Source organism: Pleurodeles waltl, chromosome 3_1 (genome assembly GCF_031143425.1).
Source record: "Pleurodeles waltl isolate 20211129_DDA chromosome 3_1, aPleWal1.hap1.20221129, whole genome shotgun sequence".
Classification (NCBI taxonomy): domain Eukaryota; kingdom Metazoa; phylum Chordata; class Amphibia; order Caudata; family Salamandridae; genus Pleurodeles; species Pleurodeles waltl.
The window spans coordinates 791,718,951-791,737,019 of NC_090440.1; the positions used below are offsets into that span (position 1 = coordinate 791,718,951).

Sequence of the window (18,069 nt, forward strand, 5' to 3'; positions counted from 1 at the left end):
CCATGAAGGAACAGGTGGTGTCCTTGGGGGTATAATTCTTTTTAGGCCTTCCATAAATGCTTTAATGACAGGTATTCTAAATAGGGAAGTTGAATGAGTAATTTGCAGGTATGCAGATATTGCTGCAAGATGTATCTTTATGGAAGAGAAAGCTAGATTTGACTTTTGCAAATGTAGTAAATACCCTACAACATCTTTTGGAGATGCATGCAATGGTTGAACTTGATTATTATGGCAGTAGTAAACAAATCTTTTCCATTTACTTGCATAGCAGTGTCTAGTGGATGGCCTTCACGCTTGTCTTATGACCTCCATACATTCCTTTGTGAGGTTCAAGTGTCCAAATTCTAGGATTTCAGGAGCCAAATTGCTAGATTCAGCGATGCTGGGTTTGGATGCCTGATTTGTTGCTTGTGTTGTGTTAACAGATCTGGCCTGTTGGGTAGTTTGACATGAGGTACTACTGACCGGTCTAGTAGTGTTGTATACCAAGGTTGTCTTGCCCATGTTGGTGCTATTAGAATGAGTTTGAGTTTGTTTTGACTCAATCTGTTTACTAGATATGGAAGGAGAGGGAGAGGGAGAGGGGGAAAAGCGTATGCAAATATCCCTGACCAATTCATCCATAGAGCATTGCCTTGAGATTGCTGGTGTGGGTACCTGGATGCGAAGTTTTGGCATTTTGCGTTTTCTTTTGTTGCAAATAGATCTATTTGAGGTGTTCCCCACATTTGGAAGTAAGTGTTTAGGATTTGGGGGTGAATTTCCCATTCGTGGACCTGTTGGTGATCCCGAGAGAGATTGTCTGCTAGCTGGTTCTGGATCCCTGGAATAAACTGTGCTATTAGGCGAATGTGGTTGTGAATTGCCCAATGCCATATTTTTTGTGTGAGGAGACACAACTGTGTCGAGTGTGTTCCCCCCTGTTTGTTTAAATAATACATTGTCGTCATGTTGTCTGTTTTGACAAGAATGTATTTGTGGGTTATCATTGGTTGGAATGCTTTCAACGCTAGAAATACTGCTAACAATTCTAGGTGATTTATATGAAACTTTGATGTACGTCCCATTGTCCTTGTATGCTGTGTTGATCGAGGTGTGCTCCCCACCCAGTCATGGAAGCATCTGTCGTTATTACGTATTGTGGCACTGGGTCTTGGAAAGGCCGCCCTTTGTTTAAATTTATACTGTTCCACCATAGAAGCGAGAGGTATGTTTGGCGGTCTATCAACACCAGATCTAGGTAACCCTGTGCTTGTGACCATTGTGATGCTAGGCACTGTTGTAAGGGCCTCATGTGCAGTCTTGCGTTCGGGACAATCGCTATGCATGAGGACATCATGCCTAGGAGTTGTAATATCATTTTTGCTTGTATTCTCTGTGTTGGGTACATGCGTTGTATGATCTTGTTGAAATTTTGAATTCTCTGTGGACTTGGAGTGGCTAATCCTTTTGTTGTGTCTATTATGGCTCCTAGGTATTGTTGTACTTTGCACGGCAGAATGTGTGATTTTGCATAGTTGATGGTGAAACTGAGTTTGTAGAGGTTTTGTATGACCTGATTTGTGTGGTGTGAGCACCTTGTCTGAGTTGGTCTTGATTAGCCAGTCGTCTAGATACGGGAATACGTGTATTTGCTGCCTTCTGATGTGTGCAGCCACTACTGCTAGACATTTTGTAAAGACTCTTGGTGCGGTTGTTAAACCAAACGGCAATACTTTGAATTGGTAATGTATTCCTTTGAATACAAACCTGAGGTATTTCCTGTGCGACTGATGTATTGGTATGTGGAAATACGCGTCTGAGATCTAAGGTGGTCATGTAGTCCTGTTGCTTTAGCAATGGTAACACCTCTCGTAGCGTGACCATGTGAAAGTGTTCTGATTTGATGTAGGTGTTTAGTGTTCTGAGATCTAGGATTGGTCTCAGTGTTTTGTCCTTTTTTGGTATTCGGTAGTACAGTGAATAAACTCCTGTGTTTATTTGTGTTTCTGGTATTAGTTCTATTGCGTTCTTTTGCAATAATGCTTGAACTTCTGTTTCCAGAAGGTCTGAATGTTGTTTTGATAAATTCTGTGCTTTTGGTGGTATGTTTGGAGGGATTTGTAGAAATTCTATGCAATAACCATGTTGGATAATTGCTAAGACCCAAGTGTCTGTAGTTATTTCCTCCCATGCTTGGTAATACTGACCTATTCTCCCCCCCCCACTGGTGTTGTGAGGAGGGGATGAGTGACATGTGAGTCACTGCTTGGTTGTAGGAGCTTTGGGGCTTTGAAATTTTCCCCTATTCCTAGGGAATTGTCCTCTGTATTGGCCCCGAAAGCCTCCCCTCTGGTACTGTCCCTGGTAGCTGGACGGTGTCGTCTGTGAGGTGCTGGCTTGTGTGGCCTGACCCCGAAACCCCCCTCTAAAGGTTGTCTTGCGGAAGGTGCTGTAAGTGCCTCTGCTCCGCGGGGAGTAGAGTGCGCCCATGGCTTTAGCAGTGTCCGTGTCCTTTTTCAGTTTCTCAATTGCCGTGTCCACCTCTGGTCCGAACAGTTGTTTCTCATTGAATGGCATATTGAGCACTGCCTGCTGTATCTCTGGTTTAAAACCAGACGTTCGTAGCCATGCGTGCCTTCTTATAGTCACAGATGTGTTAATTGCTCTCGCAGCTGTGTCCGCTGCGTCCATAGAGGAGCGTATCTGATTATTAGATATGTTCTGTCCTTCCTCAACCACCTGCTTCGCCCTCTTTTGTAGTTCCTTGGGTAGATGCTCAATGAGGTGTTGCATCTCGTCCCAATGGGCTCTGTCATAGCGCGCAAGTAGTGCTTGAGAGTTAGCGATGCGCCACTGGTTTGCAGCCTGTACTGCGACTCTCTTTCCGGCTGCATCGAACTTGCGGCTCTTTATCTGGGGGTGGTGCATCCCCAGATGTGTGGGAGTTGGCTCTCTTGCGAGCTGCTCCTACTACGACGGAATCTGGTGGCAGCTGTGTGGTGATGAAAACAGGGTCTGTGGGAGGTGCTTTATATTTCTTTTCCACCCTTGGTGTTATTGCCCTACTCTTGACCGGCTCCTTGAAGATTTCCTTTGCGTGCCGAAGCATTCCTGGGAGCATAGGCAGGCTTTGGTAGGAGCTGTGGGTGGAGGAGAGGGTGTTGAATAAGAAGTCATCCTCGACTGGTTCTGAGTGGAGGTTTACGTTGTGGAACTCTGCCGCTCTAGCCACCACTTGTGAATATGCTGTGCTGTCTTCTGGTGGTAAGTGCTTTGTGCGATACGCCTCTGGACTGTTGTCCGACACTGGGGCGTCGTATAAGTCCCAAGCGTCTTGGTCCTGGTCACCTTGGCTCACGGTGGTGTGAGCCGGGGAATGTGATGGAGTTTGTGCTGGTGAAACGTTAGTTACAGGTGGAGGAGAGGGTGGCGGAGTTACCTTTTTCACCATTTTTGTTTGTGGTGCTTGGTCTGTTTGAAACTCCAGTCTCCTTTTTCTCCTAAAAGGGGGAAGGGTGCTTATTTTCCCTGTTCCTTCCTGTATGAAAATACGTTTCTGCGTATGGTCCACTTCGGTGGATTGCAACTCTTCCTCAAATCCATGCTTTCGCATCTGAGAGGACAGGGATTGCTCCTCTGAATAGGAACCGGTAACTGGGTCGGATGCAGGTCGTTTTGGCACCGAAACCCTGTCTGTACTCTTTTTCGGCTCCGAGGTGACTTTTTTTCTTTTTTGGAGTCGAAACCTCTCGGCGTCGATCTTCCTCGGTGCCACTGTCTCGGCGTCGAGCCGTTTCGGCACCGCTATCTCGGCGTCGATCTTTTTCAGCAGCACTTTCTCGGTCCCGAGAAGGCTGCGTGCCGGTGTCTCGACCGGAGTCGGACGATCTCGGCACTGTTTCGGCCTTTTACGGTGCCAATGGTCGGTCACCGAATTTATGGGTCGAGCCATGGCCTGGTGGCAGTGGCGTCCCCTGGGCCTTGTCACTTTTCTTGTGTGTCGTCTTCGACGTCTTACTCACAGTTCTTTGATCGTCTAATTCCTCGGAGTCCGATTCGTGGATCGAGAAGGTTTCCTCTTGTTCCTCGAACTCTCGGTGTGCTGTCGCCGTGGACGCCATCTGAAGTCTTCTGGCTCAACGGTCACGGAGTGTCTTTCGGGACCGGAACGCACGACAGGCCTCGCAAGTCTCTTCACTGTGCTCAGGCGACAGGCAACAGACCAAATGTTGGTCTGAATACAGGTATTTGTTGTGGCATTTGGGACAGAAACGAAACGGGGTCCGTTCCATCTGCGTTGTTTTACACGCGGTCGGGCCGACCAGGCCCCGACGGGGGGATCGAAAGCTACCCCGAAGGGCACCGGAGCTCTTCAAACGTCGATGCGGTGTCGATTCTATCGAAGCTGATCCCGAACGCAACAATACCGACGTAATCTTCCGATAGTTAGCTAACTTTCCGTTCCGAAACTCGGAGCGACAGTAACACGTCCGAACCCGATGGCGGAAAGAAAACAATCGAAGATGGAGTCGACGCCCATGCGCAATGGAGACAAAAGGAGGAGTCACTCGGTCCCGTGACTCGAAAGACTTCTTCGAAGAAAAACTTGTAACACTCCGACCCAACACCAGATGGCGGGCTATGCACAACATGTGTATCTACAGCGACAGATGCCATCGAACATATATTTACAAATGTACAAATGTTGAAGATATACTTCCAAACGGCTACAGGCTCCCGGGGAGGCGGGTGGGCGCATGTGAATCTGCAGCGACTAATGCCACGAACAGATGTACACTGGGTAAGTGACATTTTCCGTTCGGTGGCATGTGTAGCTGCAGATACACATGCTGTGCATAGACTAGTAAGCAGTTATCTCCCCAAAAGCGGTGGTTCAGCCTGTAGGAGTGGAAGTAGTTTGAAATAAAGTTCTTAGTACGGCTTGTCCTACTGTGGCTTGTTGTGCAGATAACACATCTACACAGTAGTGTTTAGTAAATGTATGAGGCGTAGACCATGTTGCTGCTTTACATATTTCGTTCATTGGAATTTTTCCTAGAAAGGCCATAGTAGCACCTTTCTGGTTGAGCGTGCCTTTGGTGTAATAGGCAGTGCTCTCTTTGCTTTAAGATAGCAGGTTTGGATGCACCTAACTATCCATCTGGCAATACCTTGTTTTGAAATTGGATTTCCTGTATGAGGTTTTTGAAAGGCAATAAAAATAGTTGTTTTGTCTTTCTAATTACTTTTGTTCTGTCAATGTAGTACATTAGTGCTCTTTTGATGTCTAATGTATGTAGTGCTCTTTCAGCTATTGAATCTGGCTGTGGGAAGAACACTGGTAATTCTACTGTTTGATTTAAGTGGAATGGTGAGATAACCTTTGGTAAGAATTTTGGATTTGTTCTTAGAACTACTTTATTCTTGTGTATTTGAATAAATGGTTCTTGTATGGTAAACGCCTGTGTAGGATGTTGGCTCTGTATGTGCTATTTCAAAGTAAGGAATAGCATGCACAGAGTCCAAGGGTTCCCCTTAGAGGTAAAATAGTGGTAAAAATAGATAATACTAATGCTCTATTTTGTGGTAGTGTGGTCGAGCAGTAGGCTTATCCAAGGAGTAGTGTTAAGCATTTGTTGTACATACACATAGACAATAAATGAGGTACACACACTCAGAGACAAATCCAGCCAATAGGTTTTGTTATAGAAAAATATCTTTTCTTAGTTTATTTTAAGAACCACAGGTTCAAATTTAACATGTAATATCTTGTTTGGAAGGTATTGCAGGTAAGTACATTAGGAACTTTGAATCATTTCAATTGCATGTATACTTTTCAAGTTATTCACAAATAGCTACTTTAAAAGTGGACACTTAGTGCAATTTTCACAGTTCCTGGGGGAGGTAAGTTTTTGTTAGTTTTACCAGGTAAGTAAGACACTTACAGGGTTCAGTTCTTGGTCCAAGGTAGCCCACCGTTGGGGGTTCAGAGCAACCCCAAAGTCACCACACCAGCAGCTCAGGGCCGGTCAGGTGCAGAGTTCAAAGTGGTGCCCAAAACGCATAGGCTAGAATGGAGAGAAGGGGGTGCCCCGGTTCCGGTCTGCTTGCAGGTAAGTACCCGCGACTTCGGAGGGCAGACCAGGGGGGTTTTGTAGGGCACCGGGGGGGGACACAAGCCCACAGAAATTTCACCCTCAGCAGCGCGGGGGCGGCCGGGTGCAGTGTAGAAACAAGCGCCGGGTTTGCAATGTTAGTCTATGAGAGATCAACGGATCTCTTCAGCGCTGCAGGCAGGCAAGGGGGGCTTCCTCGGGGAAACCTCCACTTGGGCAAGGGAGAGGGACTCCTGGGGGTCACTTCTCCAGTGAAAGTCCGGTCCTTCAGGTCCTGGGGGCTGCGGGTGCAGGGTCTTTTCCAGGCGTCGGGACTTAGGTTTCAGAGAGTCGCAGTCAGGGGAAGCCTCGGGATTCCCTCTGCAGGCGGCGCTGTGGGGGCTCAGGGGGGACAGGTTTTGGTACTCACAGTCGTAGAGTAGTCCGGGGGTCCTCCCTGAGGTGTTGGTTCTCCACCAGCCGAGTCGGGGTCGCCGGGTGCAGTGTTGCAAGTCTCACGCTTCTTGCGGGGAGTTGCAGGGTTCTTTAAAGCTGCTTCTGGAAACAAAGTTGCAGTCTTTTTGGAGCAGGTCCGCTGTCCTCGGGAGTTTCTTGTCGTCGTCGAAGCAGGGCAGTCTTCAGAGGATTCAGAGGTCGCTGGTCCCTTTGGAAGGCGTCGCTGTAGCAGAGTTCTTTGGAAGGCAGGAGACAGGCCGGTGAGTTTCTGGAGCCAAGGCAGTTGTTGTCTTCTGGTCTTCCTCTGCAGGGGTTTTCAGCTGGGCAGTCCTTGTCGCAGGAATCTAATTTTCTAGGGTTCAGGGTAGCCCTTAAATACTAAATTTAAGGGCGTGTTTAGGTCTGGGGGGTTAGTAGCCAATGGCTACTAGCCCTGAGGATGGGTACACCCTCTTTGTGCCTCCTCCCAAGGGGAGGGGGTCACAATCCTAACCCTATTGGGGGAATCCTCCATCTGCAAGATGGAGGATTTCTAAAAGTTAGAGTCACCTCAGCTCAGGACACCTTAGGGGCTGTCCTGACTGGCCAGTGACTCCTCCTTGTTGCTTTCTTTGTTCCCTCCAGCCTTGCCGCCAAAAGTGGGGGCCGTGGCCGGAGGGGGCGGGCAACTCCACTAAGCTGGAGTGCCCTGCTGGGCTGTGACAAAGGGGTGAGCCTTTGAGGCTCACCGCCAGGTGTCACAGCTCCTGCCTGGGGGAGGTGTTAGCATCTCCACCCAGTGCAGGCTTTGTTACTGGCCTCAGAGTGACAAAGGCACTCTCCCCATGGGGCCAGCAACATGTCTCTAGTGTGGCAGGCTGCTGGAACTAGTCAGCCTACACAGACAGTCGGTTAAGTTTCAGGGGGCACCTCTAAGGTGCCCTCTGGGGTGTATTTTGCAATAAAATGTACACTGGCATCAGTGTGCATTTATTGTGCTGAGAAGTTTGATACCAAACTTCCCATTTTTCAGTGTAGCCATTATGGTGCTGTGGAGTTCGTGTTTGACAGACTCCCAGACCATATACTCTTATGGCTACCCTGCACTTACAATGTCTAAGGTTTTGTTTAGACACTGTAGGGGTACCATGCTCATGCACTGGTACCCTCACCTATGGTATAGTGCACCCTGCCTTAGGGCTGTAAGGCTTGCTAGAGGGGTGTCTTACCTATACTGCATAGGCAGTGAGAGGCTGGCATGGCACCCTGAGGGGAGTGCCATGTCGACTTACTCGTGTCCTCACTAGCACACACAAGCTGGCAAGCAGTGTGTCTGTGCTGAGTGAGAGGTCTCCAGGGTGGCATAAGACATGCTGCAGCCCTTAGAGACCTTCCTTGGCATCAGGGCCCTTGGTACTAGAAGTACCAGTTACAAGGGACTTATCTGGATGCCAGGGTCTGCCAATTGTGGATACAAAAGTACAGGTTAGGGAAAGAACACTGGTGCTGGGGCCTGGTTAGCAGGCCTCAGCACACTTTAAATTGTAAACATAGCATCAGCAAAGGCAAAAAGTCAGGGGGCAACCATGCCAAGGAGGCATTTCCTTACAGCCTGTATTTCACTTACTCTTCTTAGAGATGTGATGGCAATGAGAAACGCAACTTTCCACGTTAAGTATTGCATTTCACAAGAATGCATGGGTTCGAAAGGTGGACCCATGAGTCTTGTTAAGACAATGTTGAGGTTCCATGAAGGAACAGGCAGTGTTCTTGGTGGTATAATTCTCTTTAGGCCTTCCATAAACGCTTTAATGACAGGTATTCTAAACAGGGAAGTTGAATGAGTAATCTGCAGGTAAGCAGATATTGCGGCGAGATGTATCTTTATGGAAGAGAAAGCTAGATTGGATTTTTGCAAATGTAGTAAATATCCTACTACATCTTTTGGAGACGCATGCAATGGATGAATTTGCTCATTATGGCAGTAATAAACAAATCTTTTCCATTTACTTGCATAGCAGTGTCTAATGGAAGGTTTTCTAGCTTGTTTTATGACCTCCATACATTCTTGTGTGAGGTCTAAGTGTCCAAATTCTAGGATTTCAGGAGCCAAATTGCTAGATTCAGCAATGCTGGGTTTGGATGCCTGATCTGTTGTTTGTGTTGTGTTAACAGATCTGGTCTGTTGGGCAGTTTGACATGAGGTACTACTGACAGGTCTAGTAGTGTTGTATACCAAGGTTGTCTTGCCCATGTTGGTGCTATTAGTATGAGTTTGAGTTTGTTTTGACTCAATCTGTTTACTAGATATGGAAGGAGAGGGAGAGGGGGAAAAGCGTACGCAAATATCCCTGACCAATTCATCCATAGAGCATTGCCTTGGGAGTACCTGTGTGGGTACCTGTATGCGAAGTTTTGGCATTTTGTGTTTTCTTTTGTTGCAAAGAGATCTGTTTGAGGTGTTCCCCAAATTTGAAAGTAAGTGTTCAGTATTTGGGGGTGAATTTCCCATTCGTGGATTTGTTGGTGATCCCGAGAGAGATTGTCTGCTAGTTGGTTCTGGATCCCTGGAATAAATTGTGCTATTAGGCGAATATGGTTGTGAATTGCCCAATGCCATATTTTTTGTGTTAGGAGACACAACGTTGTCGAGTGTGTCCCCCCGTTTGTTCAAATAATACATTGTCGTCATGTCTGTTTTGACAAGAATGTATTTGTGGGTTATCATGGGTTGGAATGCTTTCAACGCTAGAAATACTGCTAACAGTTGTAAGTGATTTATGTGAAACTTTCTTTGATGTATGTCCCATTGTCCTTGGATGCTGTGTTGATTGAGGTGTGCTACCCACCCGGTCATGGAAGCATCCGTTGTTATAACTTATGTTGGCACTGGGTCTTGGAAAGGCCGCCCTTTGTTTAAATTTGTACTGTTCCACCATAGAAGCGAGATGTATGTTTGGCGGTCTACCAACACCAGATCTAGAAGTTGACCCTGTGCCTGTGACCACTGTGATGCTAGGCACTGTTGTAAGGGCCGCATGTGCAATCTTGCGTTTGGGACAATGGCTATGCATGAAGACATCATGCCTAGTAGTTTCAGTATTATTTTGATTGTACTCTGGGTTGGATACAAGGTTTGTATTACATTGTGAAATGTTTGTACTCTTTGTGGACTTGGAGTAGCAATCCCTTTTGCTGTGTTGATTGTTGCTCCTAAGTATTGCTGTGTTTGACACGGCTGCAGGTGTGACTTTGCGTAGTTGATTGAGAAACCTAGGTTGTGTAGGGTTTCTATGACATATTGTGTGTGTTGTGAACACCGTTTTAGCGTATTGGTTTTGATTAACCAATCGTCTAGGTATGGGAACACATGTATTTGCTGCCTCCTGATATGTGCAGCTACTACTGCTAGACATTTTGTAAAGACTCTTGGTGCTGTTATTCCGAATGGCAACACTTTGAACTGGTAATGTATTCCTTTGAATACGAACCTTAGGTATTTCCTGTGCGAAGGATGTATCGGTATATGGAAATACGCATCTTTTAGATCTAATGTTGTCATGTAGTCTTGCTGTTTGAGCAGTGGGATTACGTCTTGTAATGTGACCATGTGAAAGTGGTCTGATTTGATGTAGGTGTTTCGTGTTCCGAGATCTAGTATTGGTCTTAGAGTTTTGTCTTTTTTTGGTATTAGAAAGTACAGGGAGTAAACTCCTGTGTTCTTTTGATGACGTGGTACCAGTTCTATTGCGTCCTTTTGCAGCAATGCCTGAACTTCTAGTCCTAGAAGGTCTATATGCTGTTTTGACATATTGTGTGTTTTCGGTGGGACGTTTGGAGGGAGTTGGAGAAATTCTATGCAATAACCATGTTGGATAATTGCTAAAACCCAAGTGTCTGTTATTTCCTCCCAAGATGTGTAGAACTGGCTTAGTCTTCCCCCCACTGGTGTTGTGTGAAGGGGTTGTGCGACTTGTGAGTCACTGTTTATTTTGAGGGGTTTTGGGACCTTGAAATTTTCCCCGGTTTCTTGGGAATTGGCCCCCTCTGTATTGTCCCCGAAAACCTCCCCTTTGATATTGTCCCTGGTAGGTTGGTGGTCTTGTTTGTGAGGTGCTGGTTTCTGTGGGTTGACCTCGAAACCCTCCCCTAAAAGTTGTTTTACGAAATGTGCCAAATGTGCCTCTGCCCTGCAGGGAGTAGAGTGCGCCCATGGCTTTGGCTGTATCGGTGTCCTTTTTTAATTTTTCAATTGCAGTGTCGACTTCCGGCCCAAACAATTGCTGTTCGTTAAACGGCATATTGAGCACAGCTTGTTGTATTTTGGGTTTGAACCCAGATGTGCGCAGCCATGCCTGCCTCCTTATGGTGACTGAAGTATTTATTGTCCTTGCAGCTGTATCCGCTGCATCCATGGAAGACCGTATCTGATTGTTCGAGATACTTTGTCCCTCTTCCACTACCTGTTGCGCTCGTTTCTGGAACTCCTTGGGGAGGTGTTCGATGAGATGTTGCATCTCATCCCAATGAGCCCGGTCGTATCTCGCCAGGAGTGCTTGCAAGTTGGCGATGCGCCACTGATTTGCCGCTTGTGCTGCAACCCTTTTCCCCGCTGCATCAAATTTGCGGCTCTCCTTGTCCGGAGGCGGTGCGTCGCCTGATGTATGCGAGTTGGCTCTTTTACGAGCTGCCCCCACAACAACCGAGTCTGGTGTCAGTTGTGATGTAAGAAAGACCGGGTCTGTGGGCAGAGCCTTGTATTTTTTCTCCACCCTTGGAGTTATGGCTCTGCTTTTAACTGGCTCTTGAAATATTTGTTTCGAGTGCCTTAGCATTCCGGGAAGCATGGGAAGGCTTTGATAATGGCTATGGGTGGAGGACAGGGTGTTAAAGAGGAAGTCATCCTCAATAGGCTCCAAATGAAGCGAGACATGGAATTCAGCTGCCCTAGCTACCACCTGTGAATATGATGTACTGTCCTCAGGTGGTGACGGTTTAGTTGGGTACGACTCTGGGCTATTGTCCGATACTGGAGCGTCGTAGAGGTCCCCCATGCATCCTGATCATCCTGGCTCATTGTGGTATGAGCTGGTGAGTGTGTTAATGGTGGAGTTTGTGCCGGTGATGCATGAGTTGATGGTGGTGGAGAGGGTGGTGGAGTTACCTTCTTTACCACCTTCGTTTGTGGTTGCTTGTCTCCTTGTTGGAAGTCAAGTTTCCTTTTCCTTTTGATTGGGGGAAGAGTGCCAATCTTCCCTGTATCCTTTTGAATAAAGATCCACTTTTGCGTGTGATCTGGCTGAATTGGTTGTAATTCCTCCTCAAATCTGTGTTTTTTTAGTTGAGGACAGTCCATGTTCCTCTGAGTAGGAACCAGTTTTCGGTTCGGTTGCCGGGCGTTTCGGCACCGAAACAGTTTCTTTTGATTTTTTCGGCTCCAACAAGATCTTTTGTCTTTTCGGCGCCGTGCCCTCTCGGTGCCGACCAACTTCGGAGCCGCTGTGTCTGTGCCGAATTTTTTCTGCGTCACTCTCTCGGTCCCGAGAGTGCTGCGTGCCTGTATCTCGACCGGAGTCGGATGTCTTCGACAGCAGCTCGCCCTTTTTCGGTGCCGTTGGACGGTCACCTACTTTCCGGGTTAAGCCATGGGCTGTTGGCGGTGGCGTCCCCTGGGCTTTGTCAGTCTTTTCGTGTGATGTTTGTTTCGACGTCTTACTCATGGTTGGTTGCTCTTCGAGGTCGAATTCTTCGGAATCAGACTCGTGGATTGAGAAAGAAGAATCTTCCTCCTCCTCGAACCGTTGTTGTCCTGTCGGCGTGGACGCCATCTGCAACCTCCTGGCTCTTCGGTCTCTGAGCGTTTTCCTCGACCGAAACGCGCGACAGGCTTCGCACGTATCCTCCTTGTGCTCGGGGGACAGGCACAAGTTACAGACCAAATGTTGATCCGTATAAGGATACTTATTATGGCATTTAGGACAGAATCGAAACGGGGTCCGTTCCATCAGTCTCGATGTTGCACGCGGTCGGGCCGACCAGGCCCCGACGGATGATCGAAATTACCCCGAAGGGCTCCCGAAGCTCTTCAAGATTCGGTGTCGATTGGTTCTAACTACCCCGATACCGAACAAAACAATATCGAAGTTTCCGAGATTCTGACTAACTTTCCGACCCGAAACACGGAGCGAAAAGGAACACGTCCGAACCAGACGGCGGAAAGAAAACAATCTAAGATGGAGTCGACGCCCATGCGCAATGGAACCAAGGTGGGAGGAGTCCCTCGGTCTCGTGACTCGAAAATACTTCTTCGAAGAAAAACAACTTGTAACACTCCGAGCCCAACACCAGACGGCGGACTATGCACAGCATGTGTATCTGCAGCTACACATGCCACCGAACAGAGGAGTTACTAAACACCCAATGACTGAAACCAAGCATTTTTAGAATTTGGAATATTTAAGTCCACAAACTAACATTGGATAGAAGGACGTTGCTGGGCATGTGTATTTACAACAATGATGCAGGCCACACAGGTGTCTGTTACACTATTTAATAATGGTAATGCTAAACTAATAATGGTGAAATTTCACACAGCTTTGAAAACGCATAGGTGTCATTTCCTTCCTTGAAATTTGTTAGGCCAAATCTATGACCTTTGTTTACTTAAGACCAATATAAGACAATGATGACTAAGCTCACAAGCATAGTTAAAATAAATATGTACTGAGGGTAGACATAATGGAGGTTTCATTAAAACAATGTTTTCAGCTGTTACCACAGCATAGCTTACTTTAAATTATGGAGTGCAATGCGAACTCACAGGCATTTACCTGAAAAAAAATACAATTAAAAGTGCATGAACTGTGCCATAGTGAAAAACTCCACTATTCAGGCTTTGGGTCAACCAACCACCAGGGCACCTTACCATCTGAGTATTTCGGAAGCCCTGAGATCCAGGGGAATCGAGTGTAGCCTGTATTGATCCTACAAAGTTTTTACCCAGAATGCCTTGCAAATAAATGTGGTATCTGAAACCAACTGGCACTTACATTGGCTATTTCTGATACCCAATATGAAGAGCTGGTTAATCTTAAAAATGTAAAATCTAAATATACACCTCCTGGGCTATAGAAAGCATTCTGTACATATTTTGTCAATACTTACTCTGAAAAATAGCTTTAAATATCTGATATTCATCAACCGGGTTGTCTTCATCATCGATAATTGTAGAATAGCCTTCAAGTGCTGTCTCTTCAGCATCGTCATCTTCCCAGTCTTCATCCTCACCATCTTCTCCTGCATGCTTGGCCAAAAGTTCAAGGTATTCTTGCCCTTCTTCATCAATATCATCTTCATCACTACCAAGTTCTGGAGACAGAAAAAAAATAACTAAATTGATGTTCCACTGGACAATTTAAAAATCGATTTAGAGATTAGAGCAAGTTCAACACGGACTCCAGTACTCCACTAACCTCTATTTAGACAACCAAAGCCTGTGCCAAAGCAAAAGTGCAGTATCAGACTAAGGAAATGCCTCCTTGGCATGGTTACCCCCTGACTTTTTGCCTTTGCTGATGCTATGTTTTGAATTGAAAGTGTGCTGAGGCCTGCTAACCAGGCCCCAGCACCAGTGTTCTTTCCCTAACCTGTACTTTTGATTCCACAATTGGCACACCCTGGCATCCTGGTAAGTCCCTTGTAACTGGTACCCCTGGTACCAAGGGCCCTGATGCCAGGGAAGGTCTCTAAGGGCTGCAGCTTATCTTATGCCACCCTAGGGACCCCTCACTCAGCACAGACACACTGCTTGCCAGCTTGTGTGTGCTGGTGAGGACAAAACGAGTAAGTCGACATGGCACTCCCCTCAGGGTGCCATGCCAACCTCACACTGCCTATGCAGTATAGAGAAGTCACCCCTCTAGTAGGCCTTACAGCCCTAAGGCAGGGTGCACTATACCATAGGTCAGGGCACCAGTGCATGAGCACTGTGCCCCTACAGTGTCTAGGCCAAACCTTAGACATTGTAAGTGCAGGGTAGCCATAAGAGTATATGGTCTGGGAGTCTGTCAAACACGGACTCCACAGCACCATAATGGCTACACTGAAAACTGTGAAGTTTGGTATCAAACTTCTCAGCACAATAAATGCACACTGATGCCAGTGTACATTTTATTGTAAAATACACCCCAGAGGGCACCTCAGAGGTGCCCCCTTAAACCTAATCCAACTACCCGTGTAGGCTGACTGGTTCTAGCAGCCTGCCACACTCGAGACATGTTGCTGGCCACATGGGGAGAGTGCCTTTGTCACTCTGTGGCCTGTAACAAAGCCTGCACTGGGTGGAGATGCTATCACCTCCCCCAGGCAGGAGCTGTAACACCTGGCAGTGAGCCTCAAAGGCTTACCCCCTTTGTTCCAGCACCGCAGGGCACTCCAGCTAGTGGAGTTGCCCACCCCCTCCGGTCACGGCCCCACTTTTGGCGGCAAGGCCGGAGGAGATAATGAGAACAACAAGGAGGCGTCACTGGCCAGTCAGGACAGCCCCTAAGGTGTCCTGAGCTGAAGTGACTAACTTTTAGAAATCCTCTGTAGGAAGTTGGCTCTGTATGTGCTATTTCAAAGTAAGGAATAGCATGCACAGAGTCCAAGGGTTCCCCTTAGAGGTAAAATAGTGGTAAAAATAGATAATACTAATGCTCTATTTTGTGGTAGTGTGGTCGAGCAGTAGGCTTATCCAAGGAGTAGTGTTAAGCATTTGTTGTACATACACAGACAATAAATGAGGTACACACACTCAGAGACAAATCCAGCCAATAGGTTTTGTTATAGAAAATGAAAATGTCACTTACCCAGTGTACATCTGTTCGTGGCATTAGTCGCTGCAGATTCACATGTTTGGCACAGTCCGCTGCCTGGTGTTGGGCTCGGAGTATTACAAGTTGTTTTTCTTCGAAGAAGTCTTTTTGGTCACGGGACCGAAGGACTCCTCCCTCTTTGGCTCCATTGCGCATGGGCGTCGACTCCATCTTAGATTGTTTTCCCCGCAGAGGGTGAGGATGGAGTTGTTTGGTATAAATAGTGCCCATGCAATGGAGTGAATATGTATGTATGATAAGAGTTTCTAAAAATTATTTACAAATGTTCAGATGTTTAAGGTTTATGATCTACTTCTAAACGGCTACAGGCTTCCCGGGGAGGTGGGAGGGTACATGTGAATCTGCAGCGACTAATGCCACGAACAGATGTACACTGGGTAAGTGACATTTTCAGTTCGATGGCATATGTTGCTGCAGATACACATGTTTGGCATAGACTGTAAAGCAGTTACCTCCCCTAAAAGCGGTGGTTTAGCCTGTAGGAGTTGAAGTAGTTTGGAATAATGTTCTTAGTACAGCTTGGCCCACTGTAGCTTGTTGTGCATTTAGTACGTCTACACAGTAGTGTTTAGTAAACGTATGAGGCGTAGACCAGGTTGCAGCCTTACATATTTCGCTCATAGGAATGTTTCCTAGAAAGGCCATTGTAGCACCTTTCTTTCTGGTTGAGTGTGCCTTTGGTGTAATAGGCAATTCTCTTTTGGCTTTAAGATAGCATGTTTGAATGCACCTGACTATCCATCTAGCAATGCCTTGTTTAGAGATTGGATTTCCTATGTGTGGTTTTTGAAAAGCTATGAACAGTTGTTTTGTTTTCCTGATTAGCTTTGTTCTGTCAATGTAATACATTAGTGCTCTTTTGATGTCCAATGTATGTAGTGCCCTTTCAGCCACAGAATTTGGTTGTGGGAAGAACACTGGCAATTCTACTGTTTGATTTAAATGGAATGGTGAGATTACTTTTGGCAGAAATTTAGGATTTGTTCTTAGAACTATTTTATTGTTGTGTATTTGAATAAATGGTTCTTGTATGGTAAATGCCTGTATTTCACTTACTCTTCTGAGGGATGTGATTGCAATGAGAAATGCGACCTTCCAGGTTAGATATTGCATTTCACAGGAATGCATGGGTTCGAAAGGGGGACCCATGAGTCTTGTTAAGACGATGTTAAGGTTCCATGAAGGAACTGGTGGTGTTCTTGGTGGTATAATTCTTTTTAGCCCTTCCATGAATGCTTTAATAACTGGTATTCTAAATAGAGACGATGAATGAGTAGTTTGTAGGTAAGCAGATATAGCTGCGAGGTGTATTTTTATAGATGAAAAAGCGAGATTCGCTTTTTGCAAATGTAGTAAGTATCCTACTATGTCTTTAGTAGAGGCATGTACTGGTTGTATTTGATTGGCATGGCAGTAGTAAACAAATCTTTTCCACTTAGATGCATAGCAGTGTCTAGTGGAAGGTTTTCTAGCTTGTTTTATGACCTCCATGCATTCTTGTGTGAGGTCCAAGTGTCCAAATTCTAGGATTTCAGGAGCCAAATTGCCAGATTCAATGATGCTGGGTTTGGATGTCTGATCTGTTGTTTGTGTTGTGTTAACAGATCTGGCCTGTTGGGTAGTTTGACATGCGGTACTAGTGAAAGGTCTAGTAGAGTTGTATACCAAGGTTGTCTTGCCCATGTGGGTGCTATCAGTATGAGTTTGAGTTGGTTTTGACTCAACTTGTTTACTAGATATGGAAGGAGAGGGAGAGGGGGAAAAGCGTACGCAAATATCCCTGACCAATTCATCCATAGAGCATTGCCTTGTGATTCGCGGTGTGGGTACCTGGATGCGAAGTTTTGGCATTTTGAGTTTTCTCTTGTTGCGAACAAATCTATCTGGGGTGTTCCCCAAATTTGAAAGTACTTGTTCAGAACTTGGGGGTGAATTTCCCATTCGTGGACTTGTTGGTGGTCTCGCGAAAGGTTGTCTGCTAGTTGGTTTTGTATTCCTGGAATAAATTGTGCTATTAGGCGAATGTTGTTGTGAATCGCCCACTGCCAAATTTTTTGTGTTAGGAGGCACAATTGTGTTGAGTGTGTTCCTCCTTGTTTGTTTAGATAATACATTGTTGTCATGTTGTCTGTTTTGACAAGAATGTATTTGTGTGTTATTATGGGTTGGAAGGCTTTTAACGCTAGAAATACTGCCAACAGTTCTAGGTAATTGATATGAAGTTTTGTTTCGTGTATATCCCATTGTCCTTGAATGCTGTGGTGATTGAGGTGTGCTCCCCACCCTGTCATGGAAGCATCTGTTGTTATAACGTATTGAGGCACTGGGTCCTGAAATGTCCGCCCTTTGTTTAAATTTTTGCTGTTCCACCATAGAAGCGAGAGGTATGTTTGGCGGTCTACCAACACCAGATTTTGAAGTTGACCCTGTGCCTGTGACCATTGTGATGCTAGACACTGTTGTAAGGGTCGCATGTGTAGTCTTGCGTTTGGGACAATGGCTATGCATGATGACATCATGCCTAGAAGTTTTAGCACAAGTTTTGCTTGTATCTTTTGGTTTGGAAACATAGCACTTATTAGCTTGTGGAATGCTTGCACTCTTTGTGGACTTGGAGTGGCAATTCCTTTTGATGTGTTGATGGTTGCTCCTAGATATTGTTGTGTTTGACACGGTTC

General features: G+C 46.1%; 1 protein-coding gene across 2 annotated transcripts in view; it reads right to left on the reverse strand.

The window, feature by feature from the left end:
* IPO7 (importin 7) overlaps positions 1-18,069 on the reverse strand; it is a 351,366-nt gene that overhangs the window by 73,199 nt on the left and 260,098 nt on the right. For both annotated transcript variants that reach the window (XM_069223632.1, XM_069223633.1), the window contains one exon: positions 13,680-13,883. In XM_069223632.1, coding sequence (XP_069079733.1) covers positions 13,680-13,883 — 204 coding nt within the window. The remainder of the gene's footprint in view (positions 1-13,679; positions 13,884-18,069) is intronic.